The sequence below is a fragment of the Melampsora larici-populina genome (assembly GCF_000204055.1).
Source record: "Melampsora larici-populina 98AG31 unplaced genomic scaffold MELLAscaffold_11, whole genome shotgun sequence".
In the NCBI taxonomy this organism is placed as follows: domain Eukaryota; kingdom Fungi; phylum Basidiomycota; class Pucciniomycetes; order Pucciniales; family Melampsoraceae; genus Melampsora; species Melampsora laricis-populina.
In genome coordinates, this window is record NW_006768775.1 from 98,347 (window position 1) to 119,168 (window position 20,822).

General features: G+C 36.7%; 4 protein-coding genes across 4 annotated transcripts; 1 reads left to right on the forward strand and 3 right to left on the reverse strand.

Annotated features, from left to right (window-relative positions):
* MELLADRAFT_84580 (uncharacterized protein) lies at window positions 1-360 on the reverse strand (the record flags this gene model as incomplete). The annotated part of the gene is made up of 1 exon (XM_007408248.1): window positions 1-360. The coding sequence occupies one exon, from the start codon at window positions 358-360 to the stop codon at window positions 1-3; it is 360 nt and encodes a 119-aa protein (XP_007408310.1).
* A 2,934-nt stretch (window positions 361-3,294) lies between these two features.
* On the reverse strand, window positions 3,295-4,036 carry MELLADRAFT_74485 (uncharacterized protein; the record flags this gene model as incomplete). The annotated part of the gene is made up of 2 exons (XM_007408247.1): window positions 3,295-3,449; window positions 3,556-4,036. The coding sequence occupies 2 exons, from the start codon at window positions 3,802-3,804 to the stop codon at window positions 3,420-3,422; spliced, it is 279 nt and encodes a 92-aa protein (XP_007408309.1).
* A 792-nt stretch (window positions 4,037-4,828) lies between these two features.
* On the reverse strand, window positions 4,829-5,175 carry MELLADRAFT_30760 (uncharacterized protein; the record flags this gene model as incomplete). Its single annotated transcript, XM_007408246.1, has 2 exons — window positions 4,829-4,880; window positions 4,979-5,175. Coding segments are annotated over 2 exons (249 nt in total), but the record flags the coding sequence as incomplete, so codon positions are not given.
* A 13,167-nt stretch (window positions 5,176-18,342) lies between these two features.
* Window positions 18,343-20,097, forward strand: MELLADRAFT_42804 (uncharacterized protein; the record flags this gene model as incomplete). Its single annotated transcript, XM_007407946.1, has 7 exons — window positions 18,343-18,476; window positions 18,669-18,722; window positions 18,841-18,887; window positions 18,972-19,056; window positions 19,149-19,215; window positions 19,315-19,443; window positions 19,514-20,097. The coding sequence occupies 7 exons, from the start codon at window positions 18,441-18,443 to the stop codon at window positions 19,774-19,776; spliced, it is 681 nt and encodes a 226-aa protein (XP_007408008.1).
* Window positions 20,098-20,822: the final 725 nt, after the last annotated feature.

The following is a 20,822-nucleotide window of genomic DNA, read 5'->3' on the forward strand; positions in this document are numbered from 1 at the left end:
TCACTTAGGACTCCAAGGCGTCACCGTTCCATTCTGATGACCTAAATGAATAATCAAATCCAACGGGTTCTGAGTCATAGTATAACAAGAACCTAATTTAGTTCGATGTTGTGAAACGATTTGTCCAGTAAAAGTATCATGATACTTAAGCCAACCAGGTAAAACAATGGTAGATAATAAGAAATGGTATGGTAAGAATTCCATTTGAGTGACTTCTAAATGAGATCTTAATTGATGAAGTTTGGTTCCTTGATGACCATCATAAATAAACACATAACGACGTTGAGCCACAGCAAAGAAAGATTGGTTGTGTAACCAACGTATTGATCTTGTAGTTTCATTCACATTCAATTCTGTCATCAATTGATACCATTTCTATTGGAGAATATGATGCAGGCGTCAAGAAGAAAAGAGTGCACAATCTGGGACTTTGAAAGTAAAATTCAAGCCCCAGGAAATGGAATTGAATGATGTGCAGTTTGGATATACAACCAAAGTGCATATTAGATGTGCGAGCTAAATTTATCCAAAAGAGATCCATTTATGCCCTTGAGAAACACAGAAGTTCAAGATGTCGACTCTAAGCCCAGAGGTAATGAAAGAATTCCAATATGCCTTTTTATTTTGGGCCACGTAACACCATTTGAACCATAACCACCTTAATATCAGTGCTGTAAAGGTTGACCGGCATTGCTAAAAGAGAATATGGTCGGTGAGGAATGGAATGAGGCAGTATTAAAAATAAAGTAAGTATTAAAATAAAGTAAGTTGCGATAATCTTTAGAAAGAAACTGACTCTGGATTCTGGATGAGGGTGGAAACTCGTATTCGTATTGATGCTCGTATTCGTATTGATGGGATGGATAGAATCTGGAATCTGGATGGATGGGGGATGAGATCAAAGATCGGAAATGGGGGTCGACGGAGAAAATTGGGGGATTTGATTCGAAAATGTAAAAAAACATCCGTTTCCAAGAAGGTTCTGTGAGAGAAATCTTGTGGCGACCTTGGGATGGGACACTATGGATATCCAAAGAGAACTGTCAATGAAATTTGACATTCTCTCACCAAATACGTCAAAACTACATTTTCCAAAGAGGTTTTTGCCAGTGGTTTTGGGCTTTTGAGTTTTTGCCAAAATTACAGGCTTTTGCCCAAAATCTGCCGATGATTCTTGGAACGGCTGTAGTTTATTGTGCTCATTGCACCCAAAAATAATGTGATTTACTCAATTCCAACTCACTAGATTGCAAAATGTAATTGAAGAAGAAGATACACAATTATAAGTTTCCCAAAATCAAAATGAAATACACAGCATACAAAAACTATAAAGTCATTCAACAAGTAGTTCAGAAGTCACAGTCAGAGCCTCATCAAGCTTTGCAGAGCTGGGTGAAATCCCCAGCGCAAGTTTATAAAGTGGATCATAGTGCTTCAATAACACTATACCGTAAACGTTCTTGAGCCAGTTCTAATGTGATTGACTGTGTGACCTTCTTGTTGTCTAGTATCCACTCTGTGGGCCGGATGAATCCTTAGCTTGAAAGAGGATTGTTCTCTATAGGACATCCAGTCAACTTCATGTAGCCAGTTGCCATACTTGACACTTCACCACTCCAGAGGTGTATCTGATGTCCAGCTGAAGTTACAGTCAAAGTTGCTTGAGATCATTTTGAAATCTTGTTGAAGTTGGTGGTAGTCTCTGGCCTGCCAGTGATTAGTAGCTGGGGGATGTGTATGCTTGAAGTAAAGGAGTTAGTCAAGACCACATAAAATGTTTCACACAATTGGTTGCCACAGTTAGTGGTCCTAAAACCTACCAAAAGAAAAGACAAAATTGGTTTCACTGTCAGAGAGAATAGTGATCAAATAATCAAATTAAACAAAAGGAACCAACCTTGAGTTCCAAATTTGAGCTGGTTGTGCTGCTTGCAGTGATTCCACACATGAGGTTGGGGTGTGGTGGTATGTTGATGCTGGTAGTGAAATGAAGGCAATTGATAGTGACATATCTCAAAAGTTAGACCATTGGTTTACTGGATGGGGTTTTGGATCAGTCCCCATCCAAGAGACCCAGCTTTGGGTGGATATTCAATTCATAATCAGATGCAATTTGTTTGAGAAACTTTCATACAGATCATAATAATAAGAAACACCTGTAAGTAAAGAAGAGGAGAAAAAATAGGAAAAAATCCTCAAAAAAGATAAAAAAACTTTCACAAAGAGATTTACATAGATCTCTTTCCAACATAAAAAAGATTTTCAATTTATTGTAAATCTAAATCCAAATTAAGTAAATCTTCAACATACTTCCAACTTCATTCAAGTAGTAAAGCTAAACTTACAAACCTATTTCTTCAACTAACTTCATCAAGTTTCATAACCTAAATCAAAAAAAAAGTAAACAATTCCACAAAACCTTCATACACATACATACTTTCAAACCATTCTGCAAAGATCTTATTTCAATAATTCAATACTTCAAGCAATTCAGTTCAACTCAATTCATAAATTCATTCATTCAATTCATTCAATTCATAAATTCTATCCAAAGAAAAAGAAAAAGAAAAAGAACAATCAATCAAACAGACAAGATATAGAGATATAGAGATAAGATAAGATAAGATAAAATGAATTCAAGTAATATAGAGATATCAAAAAAATCATGAAAAAAAGATATCAAAAAAAGATATCAAAAAAGGGATGAAAAAAAGAGATTCAAAAGATTCAAAAAAGAGATAAAAAAAAAGTTAAAATGAAACAGTTCAAGATAAACCAAAGATATTCATGTAACAAAGATAATCATGTAACAAAGATAATCAATCAATCATAAAAACAATCAATCGATAAAAAAAATCAACTAAAAAAACAAGCACAAAAACAAACCAAGATAAAAAAAAATGATATATATAAATTTGTTTTCCAACAAGAAGATAAAGCCAAAGTAAAAAAAAATCCATTTATAAAACTTCTTTTAACAAATCAAAACCACAGGTAGAAAACACACAAGTAAAAAAAACACAGGTAAAAAGACACACACACAAACGATTTCTTCATTTTTGTTTCATATTCCAACAAACATTTTCTCATCCTTGACAAAGACCAAAAAGAAATCAAAAAAAAATCAAAAAAAAATCATATATCCAACAAAGAGAAAGAAAAAAAAAATCAAAAGAAAGAAAAGTTTCAAGTTAAGTTATCATCAAGATTTCAAATCTGATATGTTTCCCTTCTTGTCCGATTTTTATAGCAAGATAACAGTTTCATATTCTTTTTGAAAAAATAAACCTCTTTCTGAAATCATCGATCATATGAAAGAAACATCATTTTTGATCAACTTATCCAAACTGTTCCTTTGATTAAAAACCTCAAAAAAAAAAACTTCTTTTCAACTATTTTCAACGACATCTTCCCAACTCTTAATTATTCAAATCATTCAAACTATTAACCTACAAAACCAATCAAACCCCATCATGTCCCCCAAAAAACCAAAAAAAAATTAATTAAATCAAACCATCCAAAAAAAATCATTAATTTAGTTTAGTTGAGACTTACAAATCCATCTTGATTTCCAATACTGTTTCTTCGGATCATTTCTGCCTGTTGTTGATTTGAATCCTCGTTTCTCCAAAACGTATTGGTAGTATTCGCATTTGTGTTTGCACTGGGATTCGCATTTGTATCATTCGCATTCGAATTAGCATTTGCATTTGCATTTGTATTTGCATTTGAATTTGAATTAGTATTTGCATTCGTATTCGTATTAGAATTCGTATTAGAATTCGTATTCGTATTCGTATTCATATTAGAATTCGAATTCCGATTGGAATTAGACCCCGAGTTAGAGCCCGAACCCGACCCCGACGCAGAGTTCCTAGACCCAGAATGAGTTTGAAACCCAAACGAACCACTATGACTATGACTATGACTATTAACCTGATGATGTCCCTGATGAGCCTGTTGAGCCTGTCTAAAAACCGACACAGAAGCCTGCCAAGGTCCAGCACTAGCAGGTGGTACGTTTCCCGAGTTTTGGTAATACTGAAACGTCAAGTTAGTCGTACTACTACTACTACTTGGTTGTGGTGTATTGAATTGAATTGGATTGTATCCAATTGAATTTCCTCCATTACTATTCGACCCATTCCCTTGATGACCTCTTAATGGTGATCCTGGTCTCCCATGATGATGATGATGTGGTGCTTGTGGTGGTCCATGATGATGATTTGGTGTTCCGGTTGGATTTGATTGACTCGTGTATTGTGATGGTGTATGTGGTTGGAATGGACTTTGTAATAAATTACTCGAATCTCCTGTCTTTAAAACCAATCCGAAATCAATCAATCAACAATCAATCTCCAAAAAGTTGTTCAATCCAAAATTCACTTACTGATCCATTATATAACATTCCAGGAGTAATAGGACTAGAAGGTAAACTATTATTACTTGGATTCGATGGATGATGAGAATGTAATGAATTCAAATTACTATTCCCAGTAGAGATTTGTAACCTAAGAGCTTGTGATTTCTTATGTTTTTTCATCAAGATCTTCTTATTAGGTGTCATAGGTCTCTGATCAATCGGATTACTACTACACATCATCATCGTCGTATCTCCATCTAAATCTTGTCCATCTGACATCATTCCTTCTTGTTCTTCTTCTTCATCTGATTCATACAAGTTTGTTCGATGAGGTGATGAATCTTCTCCAATACTTTCTCTTCTAGTAGAAGTCGAATTACTTGAAGATGATAATTTGGGTGATTTGATCGAGCCTATACTTGATCTAGATCCACTCATTCGTTTTCGATCTCTAGCTCTAGAAGTCGAAACTTCAGCCTCAAGATCAACTGTCCAATATGATCCTTTACCTGGATCTCTACAACAACAAAAAAGAATTCAACTTTTAAATCATTCTTTCTCTAAAAGGAAAATCAAGAGTTTGTAAAATTCAGAATTCCAAAACACTTCACTCACAAAATATGTCTAGGTTGTTTAACAAAACATTTATTCAAACTCAAGTTATGTCGAATCGAATTCATCCAACCTTTACCTGCCGTACGATAATACGGAAATCGTTCCATGATCGATTCATATAACTCTTGTAAAGTTAATTTACATCTCGGACTACTCATGATCGCACATCTAATCAAAATCACATAAGGGTATCCTGGCTATTGCGATCAAGATCAAAACAAAGGAAAAGTAGAAGAGAATTAGTTTCGTTCTTTAACTCCGAATGATCGGAAACATGCAGAAATCTGATCGGTGACAAGTTTCAAAAGTCACACCACATGATCCTTAGATCAGATGGCTTCTGGATAAATACTGCTCTCTCGCCACTGCCAGTATCACCCGAAATCATCAAGAGAGACCAACATACCTTTCCATTAGGACCATCAGGACCATCTTTCAAATTAGCCAAATCAGCTTGAATGCCAGTCGTAAGTGGCATCACACCCATCGTACCACCACCACTAGTAGTAGTACTATTCGTATTCTCTCTCTTAAACGTAGGATTTCCAAAACTAAAAGAAGGACTTCCACCAAATTGTTGAAGTGGTTGATAATTAATGATACCCATTTGACCACCAATCAAAGGTTTGCTTCCATCCTGTTGATTTCCTCCAAAGTGATGATGATTAGTAGCTTCATCACATGCTAATCTACGAGGTCTTGATTCAGATGAAGAGATGGTAGAAGAAGGTTGTGAAGAAAAACTAAGTCGATGTGGAGTTCTTGGAGTAGGATTGATAGGAGTTTTAAAGATTCCAGAAGAAGCCACGGTCGAAGGTGAAGGAAGAGGAGAAGAGACAGGTGATGAATTGTTAAGGAATTGATGATGAGGATGAGGATGATGAGGATGATTGGGATAGATACTTCGATTATCAGGTTTGCTTTGACTTCGACGATGTTGTTGATGAGGATTGAAAGGTGAGTTCAAGGTTTTATGATTCTGAAAGGTATTGTTAGATTGATAATCTGGTGAACGGTATTCTAGATCGAGTGAAGTAGGTCTAAGGATATCGTTTGGAAAAGGAAGATGTTGAGGTGGAGTAGATGAAAGTTGAAGATAAGAAGATGAGGTCGGACCTGAAGTGGCTGTAGAAGTAGGATGATGAGGTAGATGAGATTGAGTGAGATCTGATGAAACGTCTACTCCTGCATGTAGACTGTTGTTACTTGATGAAGAGGTCGAAGGATGAATGAGTTCCGGTTCATTGAAGAATGAATGATCTTGATGATGAACCGATGGATCGGGATTGAGGGAATGGTTTGTCGAATAATTGTTGGATTGAAATCCCGAATGATGTTCGGTAGGATCCAGTTGAGGTTCATGGTTGGAATCATTTGAATTCAAATCTTGATGATGCTCTACCCGAGAGCTTCTAGATTCTAAAGAAAGGGAAGATGAAGGTTGAAAGTTTGAAGATTTAGGATAAGCCGATGAATTGTTGGGATGATCTTGAGTGATGGTATCGATTGAGTTTTCATCATTCAAATCACCATGATTACTACCACTACTGCTAGGTACTCCAATGATGGTCATATCACTAACTTTTCTAATCTCAGGCTGAGAGCCCAAAGCTCCAGCAAAGTTAGAAAACCCGTAGGGTGTTGTCAAAGCCAAAGCGGGCGAATTCGAATTAGAATGGGGATCCAAATTGTTTGTGGAGATGGAGATTTGATGATGTAATTGATTGATGGGTGGAGAACCGAGAGAGAGATGAGAGATGTTGAATAATTTGTTTGTGATTGGACTGATTGGTGTTTGAAGTTGATCGGAGGGATTGTTGAGATGAGAAGAATGTTGTTGATCGGTGTTGGTTTGAAGAAGTTGTTGATCGGTATGATGAAGAGTTTGTTGTTGATTGATAAGAGGATGATTGACTTGATCAGTGTTATTATGAATAGAAGAAGTAGCAGATGAAGGACTGGGTGATAGATCAATGTTAGGATGATTTGAATTTGAATAGAGAAGGTTTGAGAAATTATGAAAACTAGTTGATTTAGGTTTATGTGATTGATATGAAGATCTTTGTTGTTGTTGTTGTTGTTGATGATGATGATGATTGGGTGATGACCCTAGATTGGGTTGATTGGATGAAAATGAAGCCAGCGTAGTAAGATTTGATTGAAGAGGTTGAGAATCGGAAGGAATTGAAGAAGATGAATTGAAGTTTGGATTTGTTTGATAAAGTTGATTTAATAAGAATTGATGAGATCTAAGTAAGTGATTGAGAAACCAAATCAGTTAGTTCAGTGATCAACACAAACAGAATCCAATCTATAATCACATTTGATGATGAAGATTAGTTTGATGGTGATGATGATTGTAAGTTGAAGAAACCGTTAAGGATTGATGAGTTGATGGTAAACTGAATCTGATCGAAACTGGATTGGGTTCACTAGATTCTAAGGAAAATGAAGATCAGAATGATTAAGAAGTACTCTAAATCGATCCAACAAGATCATCAAAGGAAAAGAAGTGAACCTATGTTGAACCGATTTCCAGATTGTTCTTGTTCTTGTTCTTGTTCTTGTTCTTGTTCTTGTTCTTGTTCTTGTTCTTGTTCTTGTTCTTGTTCTTGTTCTTGTTCTTGTTCTTGTTCTTGTTCTTGTTCTTGTTCTTGTTCTTGTTCTTGTTCTTGTTCTTGTTCCAGTGATGATGATGGTGAAGTTGATTGATTGATTTGTTGAATTGAGTTTGGTATGTGATGAATATTAAAAGTAGTGGTGATGGGTTTAAGTGGGTGACTACTCAAGATCGGTTTGTTCAACTTTGGTTTTTGTTTATGATTGTGATGATTGATGATAGTAGATTGAATCAAATTGTTTAGAAAACTTTCTTCGATACTTGATTGAGAATGTTGGTCAATAGGATCGATTAAAGTATTACTACTACTACTGAGAATAGTAGTGATAGGTTCTTCGTGTTGCTGTTGCTGTTGCTGTTCTTGGTCTTCTTGATGGATTCTTGTTAATAAACTTAAAACTTCATTCATCTCAAATATCAAATATCAAAATCAAATCTCCCAAACTACTGATACTATTTGGTTAAAAATAGATTCAATCCAATCCAATCCAATCCCATACACCAACATACAACAACAACAACAACAAGGAGCTAAAAACCTCAAAATACTCTAAAACACCCCCTGAATCGTCTCTTTCTTTCGTCCTTTGTTTTGGTTTCTAATTCACTCCACTTTTCAATCCAGAAATCAAAAAAGAAAAAAAGAAATACTAAACAAACAAACACACACTCTCTGTTTTTCCTTGACGTCTTATATATGTAAATCTTTTTAAAATGTAAATGGATTGATTTGAAGGATGCTTAGGTTGAGTTTTGGGTTCCAAGGAAGATTCTGATGGATTGAAATTTGAAATTCTTGATGAACAAACACACAAAAGAACACAGCCACTTTTGATTTTATTTTTTCTTTCTTCTCTTAGAACTTCAAATTCAATAGTATATAACTAATAACTAACTAGAAGTGAAGTCCAACAAAAATCTCTCGATCGATCCGATCTTTACCGATCGAAGAAACCAAATGAATCCTTTTTTTTTTCTCTATCTATCTCTCTCTCTCTCTGTCTCGAAATGGGTGTGAGAAATTAGAATAAAGTGAACTTCAAAGGAATCAGGATGTTTGTATCTGTGTGTAAAGATCTATGTATAAAGTCTGTGTTTCTCGGCTATGTAAGTTGGTGGATCAAATCAAAAGACGGTTAAAGAGGAGAAAAGTTTAAGGCACTTCGCTAAAGTTCTTCTTATAATCTAATCTTTTCAGGTTTTTTCGGGGCTCAAAATAAATCGAATATGTATATATGTTTTATATCCGATAAAAGCCTATTATTTTATCCTGTAAACTAAAGTATGTTTTCTTTTTCTTTTAGCAAGTAAAACGTTTTAAGAATTGATATAGTGATGTGATGCTATGCTATGTGATGTGATGTGATGTGATGTGATTTTGTGAATAGTTTGAATCGGTTATTGTGTGCAGTTGATTGATTGAATAAAAGTGATCACTGATGATTCATGAATGGTAAAAAGAGTCTTTGATCTACAGTTTATTTGGTTGATAAAATAAAATAAACTGATCGGAACACAAACAAATCGCAACAGCAACACCATCACTTCTTTTTCACAATCATTCTTCATCTTCCCTCAAACACCGTCAAGATTTACATAAATCCGTTCAATTTGTCAATTGGACTTAGATCGAACCGAACTTATGAAAATCATTCTAAAGCAAAATGTTTTTTCCTTGCCTTTTGTTTTTCAAATTTCACTTCTTTTTCATTTTCTTTGTACAACAACAATAAACCGGACCAGTGAAGAATCAAAAAAAAAATCAAACCTCTTCGTACATAAAAAAAACCACATTTAAAAGGATGTCCAATTTCCAATTTCCAAGGAGTAGATAATTGTCTACTCAAAGTCTTTTCCTACGAGGAGTTCAAAAAGAAACATGTTTTAGTCATCAAATGGATTGCAAGTACGTATGCTATACGTATTACAGTCGTTTTCAAAAAGCTTGCCGCTAATTCACCGCCAGATCGCTCGAGTTTTGCGGGCAAATTTCGGCAAGCTTTTTGAAAACGACTGTAAATTCATCGAAGAATAGGAGTCAGAAAATCTTTCAAATAGTTTGTCTGGTATACTGGGGGTGGAGGCCCGAGGGCGTTGGTGTAACAAGTGGTTGTCAATAAGGATCATAACGCATGCCAGGTGCCAAGAAGCGGCTTTCACTAGACCAGAAAACGTATCGTATCAACCGACCGACCACAGCTCTTGAATGCCAAACTTAACAAACTCCAATCACCTCTCGGTCATCTCCGAGGCAAGCACGAAGAATTTATGCAGGCGCTTGGCATGGTTTTGAGCATGGTGAGGTTTTCAAATTTAGTAGAGGAAAACTTGATTGCTCCATCCAGCAAAAAGTTGATGATGTTCCACCAACAAGAAAAGCAGATTCAATCAACACCAGCATACATTTGCTTTCGCCTAGATTATGCTTATAGCAGAGTTACCCCAATAAAGGCTCTTAAAATAGACCCGTTTGACCGGCCGGTTGTTTTTTGGCCGTAACTTTTGGTATCAACTTGAGATTTGTTGATAGCTTCGGCCGGAAAGTCCACTGGGTCAACTAAGTTTTTTGAAACCGGTTCTACTGTCGTTCTCGAAAAGCTTGTCCGAGTTTTCCCGCAAAACTCGAGCAATTTGGCGGGAAAACTTGGACAAGCTTTTCGAGAACGGCAGTATGTGCATACTTTGAGAGCCACTAATCTTTGTGCAAGTTATCCTTCATCAGTCTTCTTTTCCCATCAATGAAAAGAAGACTGACAGGGAAGTATTTTTCTTTATTCCTTGAAGTTGGTACATGATAGTATTAACATAAGGGAATCAGTAAGGCTAAGGGTAAAGCAGCATAAGGATGGCCTAGGATGGCCCACTCAACATTTAAGACAATGTGCAAATAAAATAGGCTGTATAACAGATTCCCTCAAGCAATTGAGTCTGGCAAAGTTGGCCGCCCAGATTTTATTGCACATTCACGTGAGGCATTGGGCAAGGTGAAATTTTGTAAAACTGAATTTAGCTGCAACCTCAACAAAGGGCCTGGCAGATTCACCGCAAATCCAGACTATGTACTTATATCTGCATACATATAAACAGACAAGGTTTTCAAACGGAGTTGACATGAAAATATGTCAGATCAAAAAACAATCACATGTTTTGAGAACAGGTTAGTGGAATGCTACAGATGCCCAAAGGCACAAGGGTATCTGTGTAATTCCATGAGGGGGAAAAAGGAACACATGGATTGAGTAGTCCCGGTACCCAAAGTGAGAAAGGGTACCAAGAAAAGATGGGGAAATGATTTTCCCCAACAGAAACAAATTCATAATTTGTAAAAGACAAATTTCATCTTTTAAAAAATTCACCCTCAACAACTCAAACTAAATAATCAACATCAACAAACATTAAGGTAGAACAAGAGGCTCAATCATTTCTTAAAAAATCTTCTTTTTACCTCCCACCCACCCCGGCACCCTACCACGCAGAGAGCCTACCACGTCAAGGCACCAGCGGCCTGTTGCCCCCCCACACACACGCGGTGAGACTTAAGTAATTAAGTTTCAAAGCTTACAGTACTTTGATTACGGTAGCAATAGAGAACACAATATATACAAACAATGTACAAAAAGATAAAATTTGAGAGTTTTCAAAATCAAAGAAAACTAAAATGAAAATAACGAAAAACTCCCAATAAGAAATGTGAGACTGCTAATAATGGAACACACAACCACAAATTTTAAATCAAATCAAAAGAAAAAAAATCATTCAGAGTTGCAGGACTTGTGGATGGTTGTCTGCTTTGATTGTATTGAAAATTATCTCTTTTGATTGATTTGGGAGTAGCTTTTCAGTTTTATTTAATTGATGATACATGAAAATACTCTAAAACATGATTTTACAAACATTCACTTTGCCCAATCCCTGTTGTTCCCACTTTCTATTACTTCTAGAAAATTATCAGTACAAAATTTGTCTTTATCCTTCTTTTTCTATCTCATCAACTAGATCCTAAAAAAGAATACCTTATAGCTAATTACACAGTTCAAACCTTTTACATCTTTCCAAATTCAGTTGCATAATTATTGATGACCCTGGGCCAGAAACGCAGGTGTTGTGTGCTGCGCTGTGCCTGTGTTGCGGTTTTTCTGACGGCACCGCAACATAGACTCAAATTCTAGGTTGCGGCCTGAACCGCTACACAACAAGCTCTGTCAAAATGGCGGTTTTTTGGGGGCTGCAACAACATTTGTTGTATTGCTGCCCAAAAAATACAATTTGACATTCTTTTGGTGCTGTTGTGCCTGTTGCTTGTGTGACAGTCAAGGTGCCGCACAATCTGGCCTTACCTTTGTAGTTGTGGTAATTACCGCAACACAGTGTCTAATGCTGGTTTTTGTTGCGTATTGCGGAGCAACACACCAAAAAATGTGTGGGTAGCGGCACGGTGTGTTGCAGGCACAGAGTTGTTATTGTTCAAGATTTTGTTTTCACTGTTTCTTATTTCCTGCCGGCCACCCTTGCATGAGCAGGGTTCAAGTTCCAAGGGGATCTCACTTTCTCTGTCTCAGTTGTCTACAGTAAAGAAGGGGGCAAGTCCAGTGGACAACACCAGTGCTGCGTGTGGCCACCTACAGCACCCTTCTGTTTTTTCTTTTTCTATGCAGTTTCTCTCTATCAGGCCCAAACTTGCTCTCTTCAGAATCCTGCAAAAAATAAATCTAGACAAATGTTTTGCGTGTATGTATGTAAAACATTGTCTTCAAGATTTTTGATTTTTCACCTAACTTAACTAAGTCCAAATCTCTTGCCTTGTCCATTTGAAGTTTGCAGGCGCCTTGGATTTTTCACTGTGGTTTACAACAATCAAGTGTATGTAATCATAAATTTAAATCAAACCATTGAACATCAAGTATACCAAGGAATCTGGTCAATATACATTCTTATTCTAGCTGAGGTAAGCTTGTTGATTCATTGTAAAACAACAGACTTGTCACAAACTCATAGCTTCCTTTTAAACAAACAACCAATTTGCACCAGAGATGGAGAAGAGCAATTTGAATGATTTTCTTTCTTTTTTGTCCATTTCTTTCTGTTTTGATTTTAAACTAACTAAATTGAAGTAGGTAATCAGATGGAGAGACCCATTCTCTCTTGATCTGATTTATAACCTGCAATCTTGATGTCCATCCATAAAAGTTCTCACCAAGAACTGGGTTTACTACAAATTCTCATTGGCTGTAGCTCAAAATTTGAGCTATATACAGTCCATTACAAAAAGCTTGGAACTTTTTGTCCACAAACCTCAAGCAGATTGGTGTGGGATTGTTTGTGAGCTTTGTGGACTTGACTGTACACTAATCTCTGTAACATTTGCACAGCAGGGAAACTTGTGAAGATAATGTTTTCCTCTCAAGGGAAACCTTTGTCTTGATTTTTCTGGAGGAGTCTGAAGAGAGAAATATCTCCCAAAGAAGCAGGAGTTTGGAACCTGTGCTTTCATCGTTGGGGCATCATCAGGCATCATCAACTGTTTGGTGGGTGGTGTGATAATGTTTTCCTCTACTAAATTTTCAAATCTCACCACATCCAAAATCATGCCAAGTGCCCAAGTGCCCAAGTCCCTTGTGCTTTGGAGATGACTAGTCATCAAATAGATTACCAGGCACAATTGGACTGTGTTAAGTTTCTGGAATGCTGTCATTAAGAGCATTCATTCTATACAAGTCTTTATTGTCTTCTTTTAAACAACAATAAAGCCATACCATACCAAGACATCAACCTTTTGGATTTTTTTGAGTTTTGGAATGCTCTAATCCAGAGCAATTCAAATTTCCTGCATATCTTCTCAGATAAAAACAAAGAATTGCTGTTCTTTTCTGAATAATTGTTCTTCTTTACCAAACATATTTGTTTACATGAATTTTGGTCAGAAGAATTTGAGAAAAAGTATCATGTGCAAACCAAGAGCTTTCTCATCCAGAGCAATTTGAATTTCCTGCATATCTTTTCAGATAAAAACAAAGAATTGCTGTTCTTTTCTGAATAATTGTTCTTCTTTACCAAACATATTTGTTTACATGAATTTTGGTCAGAAGAAGTTGAGAAAAAGTATCATGTGCAAACCAAGAGCTTGTGGACTTGGAAGAATGAGTAGCAATCAATGTCAACATGAAGAATCTATAATCCAACCCAATTGAACATTCTGAAACTTGAGCTGATAGGACCAAAAGGGCAATTTATCAAGTACATATCTTTACTTAAACAAAACTTGCCAAGCTCTTGCATCCATGCACTATACAAACTCCTGAAATTCTTTTATTTTGCTTTCAACTCTTGTGTTATAGTGCACAATTTATCTTTTAATCACATAGATCAGATGCCTTTGATTAGGGGGGGCTTAGGAATCCCAAATTTGTAACTTTTTGCATAAATTTTATGAATTCAGGATTTCTTTAACAGCATCCGAAATTTTCTTGATCAGCAGAAAAATAAAGCCGGTCAATTGGGTATCCAGATATCAAGTGGCCTCTCTTGACTACCTCACCTATTTCCCTAGTCTGTTAATCAACTACATCAGAAAAATTCTGACAAACCAAAGCCAAGATCAATACACTGCAAACATTATTCAACTTCCCCAAGTGGGCAGGAAAGAATGATTGGAAGAATTATTTGTCGTAAAATGATCTATCACTCCACACCTGAGCCAGAACACACACACTACATATGTGTAGCAGGTTCAGTGAATAGATGATTATCATGTACATACAATTGTGCTCAGTTATCTGCTCACCAGGATAAGTTATTCATATGTAATACATGCTGTAACTTTTTTCAGGTTGACAAAAGCATTCAAAAGATTGACTACATACACTGACTTAGCTTTTTGGTGTGATCTCATCAACTTGACTGCATGTAACACCCTTTCTGCTACTAAGAAATAGCTTCAACAATATTGCCTGAGCAGCTACAGAATTATATGTAGTGAACATTGGGGACAATTTTGTCAAAGTCAAAAAAAGTTACATGTGTTCAACATGTGATTTATCTATTCTGATGGGCAAAAAACTGAGCAGACCTGTATGTACATGATAGACAACTATTTACTTAGCTTGCTGCGCATATGTAGTGTGGGTGTTATGGCTCAGGTGTGCAGTAGTGGATCCTTTTATGACAAACTGTAATATTAATCATTTTCCTCTTCCAACTTAAGGAAGTTGAATGATACTCATAGTGATAAGCAATGTATTGACCTGCTTCATCTGGCCCCTGGCACACCCTTGACTCAAGCCTGTATTTTCCAGTCTAAACAGCTTAAAAAAGGAAACACAGCAAATGAAAAAGCCAAGCCAATAGTGGTACATTAAGCCAAAAACCACATGAAAAAACCACATGAAAAAACCACATGAAAAAACCACACAACAAGCCGAGTAAATTATTAGTCATCATGTACATACAGTTCTGCTCAGTTCTCCACTAGGGCTGCGACCCGGACCCGGCCCCGCCCGCCCGAGTCTGCCCAGCGACCTCTGGAGAGCTTGCGGTCCGCGCCCCGGGGCCGCAGAACGTCACGTGTTTTACTCACAAAGGTGCCCTGAGAGCGCTCGGGCGGGTCGGGCACCAGGGCTGCCGATCATCCCAAGCTGTACAACTCATGATTTTTGTGCCCAAAACCTAAGCCTGACTCTGCCTGGCCCCTAGGCCTCAAGTTCAGGGCACGCCCTGCCTGGCCCTGAACCATTTTTGAAGGCCCTCGGGTTTCCTTGCGGCCGGGCTGCGCCCCGGGGCCGGGTCACAGCCCTATTCTCCACTCATCTGAATAAGTGAATCATATGTAATACTTTCTGTAATCTTTTTCAGTTTGACACAAGCATTCCAAAAATTGACTAGATACACTGACTCATAGTTTTGGTGTAGTTCCATGAATTAAACCTCTTGTAACACCCTTTCTGTTACTGTTGAATGGCTTTGTTGCACATATGTAGTGTGGGTGTTATGGCTCAGGTGTGCAGTGATAGATCTCTTGATGACAAACTACAATAATTAGGGTGTTCAAACCTGTGCAAGAACTTTGCAAGAACTGTGCAAGAATTTTGACACTAATTTTGCACATTATTCGTTTGACAACCCAAGTTATTGTGTTCCAAACCGTGCAAAAACCATGTGAGACCAACTCTTGCAAGTTTTGTGCAAGATACGTGCAAGTTCTATTCATATCTTGCACAGAACTTGCACCAAACTTGCACAAATTAATTTTGAGGTTTGAATACCATAAATAATTATTTTCCCAGTTCCACTTGGGCATAGTGTATAATGTTTACAGTGAATACAAGCATATATTGGCTGTATTTGGGTGTGGTGTTCACGCAAAAGTCACAAAAACATTGCAACCATGACACATATTTTGCAAACAGCTGTATTCTCCAGACTTCAGATTGTTGGTTGACTTGAGTTGTGTTTGAAATGTTTGGGGTGGCTTCTCTATATTTGTGTTTTCCATGCTGCTTTGGTTGCTATTTGAAATGTTCCTCTTTCCAACGCTATTTGATTACATTTCATAATTTCATCATGTGTATCTTGTTTTGTTTCTTTAACTCTCTCACTAATACTATTAGTTTATTTATATATACCTGTGGGTTTTTGCACATAGATTTGAACTTTGTCTGTTTTGACTCTATTTCATTTATAAGCTTATTATTGACAAACTTATGAACTTGTGCATCACTTACAGGTATGATGCTCTTTTCGTTTTCTTTGTTGTCCATTGATTTATATCATCTATTGTTTGTTATTTGTATGGAAGAAATCAACTTGATCTGTTTGACTCTATTTCATTTATAAGCTTATTATTGACAAGCTTGTAAACTTGTGTGATATTTACACAGATCTCCTATTCTTTTCTTTTGAATTATTTTCAATAATAGCAATTCATACTCTCTTCACAACAAACTTGATAATATCTTTATTAAGCTATAAACATATCAAATTTTCTAAAGTATTCAAAAATATTAGTACCTTACCTTAACCGGTCACTTGTTGAGACACTTTCCCCTTGTCTGGAAATAGCTTAATGCGAGCACAAATATTGTGCCTGTTACAGTATCAAGCATAACAATGAGGGTTTGAAATGAAGTTGCTTCAGAATGCTCCGGGACCTATTTGAGGATAATAACGTCCAAGAAGGCAAATGGTAATGGGTAACAAAGCTGAGTGGCAGCCAAGGTTTGCCTTGTAACCACACCCACCTGTTTCTCATTTCACATGTCATCTTGCTTTGATCATTCAACCAATCACAAGCCACCTGATTCCCCAGTTGTGGTCTTTTTTCAAATGCCTGTGATTTTGTGTATCACACTGACTAGCAATGTAGGAATACCATAAAATTATGAGGATTACAACTCCATTTGAGGTGTCTTATGTACCTGACTACCAAGCCTTTACGTGAGGATCTGGGTCGTAGATGCGCACCTGAAATAAAGATAGGTAAGAACAATGAGTCGTTATGAGTTTAGTCTTCTAAATATGTTTTCAGGTGAAGAAATCATTCTTCTTCTAGTATAAAATTAGCCAAGTATGGAATTACTCTGGGTGTATCTAAAAGTGATGATGCCAAAGACTTAATATAATCAAGTTTCAATGCTTATGGTATTTTGATTACAGGGGCAATAGTTAAAATGAAATGTAATGAAATAAAAAGATAACAATTCAAGAGTTTTCAGAAAGCATAGAAAACTAAACAACAAAACACACCTAGAGATGTGAAACTCCTATTAATGGATTTCAGAGGGACATTGTTGCATGATATGAGATCTCAGCCACCTTGAAAATCTTAAGTATCTTGGCACAAATAATTTGCCTGAGTATGATGATTGATCTAGTGTATTGTCAGAATACGTATCAATGCATATACTTGTACTGAAGACTCTTGCTATCATATCTGCACAGAGTTGAAGTTTCTCATTGTGACCATCTCTTTGCAGCACGTAGATCATCTTTGGCATTAGTCTCTTGAGAAATCACTAAGAGAGCCCCAGTTTTTTGGTTTGCTAAAATAAACAACTATTGTCTCAAATAACTTGAGTATCATCCATAAATTTTATCCTCCCTTTCAATGTTTTGTATTACATGAAGATTCAATTCTGGTTTATATGAGGTGGATCAACTGGGAAATCATCTACTGTATCTACAGTTTTCAATGAACTTGAACTTATTATTCATATCCTCAATCAAGCCATCTAATTATACTTTACTATTTGGTTTCACCATAATATTGGGAAAGGTGAAAACACAGCAGACAGACCTGTGATTGGGAGATCATGTCATACCCTGATCAGTGTTAGACTACTGTGAGGGTTGTCCTAGCTCTTTTTTAATGGGATGAGTCTTGTCAATGAAATCTGGTAGAAGCTTTATCAGACAAGCTTTGTTGCCATGATGGATATCCAATTGCCACTTGATTAGATTTGACAAGGTTTGGGCTGATTGAAGGCCCACTGGTTTTCTTACACGTCTGTATCAATAACCAAAAATTGACATCTACATGCATAGCACTACCAAATTGAATGAAGGGTTCAATTCAGCACCAAAAGGGTTGTTCAAGGTTGTTCATCGGCAAGGAAGGTTGAACTTGAAAGGGTTTAATTTGTTTTGTAGCATTTCCTACATGTAGTGGTAATTTGTAATTGGTGATGATGATTATAATGAGGGTGATTGAATTAAGAAGGGCTTTGTTGACTTTTTTTTTGGGAGAAAACCCCGATCGATCAAATAAATACCACTTACTCATTCTCCACCGTCACCAACACCTTCATCAACACTTCACTAACCCCATTTTCAAACAACAATATTATAAACATGGCAGATGCTGATAACACCACTCCAGCAACCACTGTAAGTCATATCTTTTTTCAAATTTCATGAATCCATATCCAACTTTTTCTTCATCTCTTTCATCTTTCTTAATCTTTCAACTCCGATGTTTGGAAAATCGATCATATCTTTCTTACATATTTCAAGATTGATCTATGTTTCAATTTCTTCGATCATTTGAACTGACTGTTTTATTACTTTTCTTTGGATCAGGAAGGTACTCAAGAACCTGATTTACACTTTGAACCATTGGTTAAACTTGATGCAGTTGAGTTTCTGGTCTTTCTATCTCTCAATTCGATGTCGAATGACTTGAGGAATCCTAGATCAAATCAGCAAACTAACTTTAGAATTCCCTTTGTGTTCTTTTGTTTTCGATAAATAGGTAGAAACCAAAACTCATGAAGAAGATGAAGAAGTGTTTTTGAAACTGTTTGTCTTTATTTTTTTTCGCTTCTTGATATACTTTTTGTGGGTTATAACTTAACATCTTTTATTTCCAATTGTTAATTTTAGTCGAGCCAAACTTTTCAAATTCGATAAAGAGGCTGGAGAATGGCAGGAACGTGGAACTGGTGATGTGAAGATCTTACAACACAAAGTAAATTTCCTTTCACACTATTCGAATCCACTTACTTCATCATCCAGACATCTTACCTTCCTTTTTCTACTTGAAACCAATCGGAAAACTAGACCACACAGAAATTCAGATTAGTGATGCGTCGTGATAAGACTTTGAAAGTGTGTGCAAACCATTACAGTTAGTCAAGTTTTCGGTTTAGCTCTGTTTTGTTGAACGAAATTCAAAGTTATTGACCGCTTGAATGTCTTTCCTTTACCCCTTTGAATGCGTATCAAGTCTCTCCGGATATGACACTTGCATGTAATGTAGGATCAGATCGATCCTGGGTTTGGAATGTTACCGCTGACACCAGTGATGAAGGTACGATGGCTGTGACTTTGGCGATCAGGTTTGGTAACTCAGAAAGTAAGTGACTGGACTTAATCTCACGCCTTGTTTGATACTCATTCACACTGCCCTTTCTGCCTGAACTTAGATGCCAATATCTTCAAGGGCAAGTTCGAAGAAGCTCAAAAGATCAATGGATCATTGGCGCCATCTACTTCTGCTGAGAAGTCCGATGCCGCACCTACTACCGATTCTGACTCAAAGGCCGAAGCTGAAACTGAAACTGAAACAAAAGCTGAGGAAGAGACACCCGTGGTTCAAAGTGATGCGTCTGCTGATGCAGTTAAGGAAGCTGCTACTACCGAGTCAGCTGAGGAAAAGAAGAAAGAGGAAGAGACTACTGAGAGTTGATTTGTTGGAAGTTGTATGATGAGGAAAGGAGAGATTGAAAGAGATTTTGTGATATGAAATCAAACTCCTTTCTTTATTTGATTGTTTGAAACCAAAAACAACTTCTCCTAAACCTTTCTAAATCCCATTTTGGCATCCTTTTTGCTACGATTTTTTTCTACTTTCTGTTCCAACCCTTCTCCGTACCCCAGATTATACTTGTGGATTTCCTTTTTATTTTGAATTTTATTTTTGGGGTAAGAATCTAACATGGTTGATAATGATCCATAATTTCCATTTTTTTGCTTCTGTTGGAAAGAACCATTGGAGTTCCACCTAGATATCATCGAACTTATAAACAAGTTCCCTGGCTCCTTGCAAGGCACTCAAGTCTGAGATATCATGACCGTTCAATTCTGACTTTCACATTGCAGGATGATTTGTGGTTTAACCTAAAAAACAAGTGATCATACCTATTATCAACCAGTTGATAACGTTGAGAATTGTGAACAAGCATCCAACATAATCAATCTGAGCAAATTACATGTGACTTACTCGTCAACTCAGACTTTCTCCAGCACAACAAGTTGTCCGATGTTGCAAAATGTATCGTGATTTTAAAAACTTCGGGACACGTTTTTAAATGTCCCAAATAGCCTATTGCGGCAACTGGTTTGTATGAAATTCAATATACACACAACTTGATGTGGATTATGTATCCAAATTTGACACAGTCGAAAGGTGCACAATCTGCTTTTCTCAACATGATATATACTGGGCACTCTGTAGCGGATACTCATCCGCAGTATGCATCAACGTCTGCAGCTGGAAACCCATTGGCTCATGTATTGGGATCATTAAGAAAGATTTTCTGGGGTTGAATTCTTTCTGGAACACAGCGTATTTTTGATAATCATACCTTACATACCTGATAGGGTCCTATGGGATACTTGTATGCTCTTGTATGTTTATGATCAACATTTGATAACAAATAGGATAATTATACTATTGATATATATGGTTGTTTGAGTCGATGATCAATTCGATCATCGATGTAAAGTAAATAG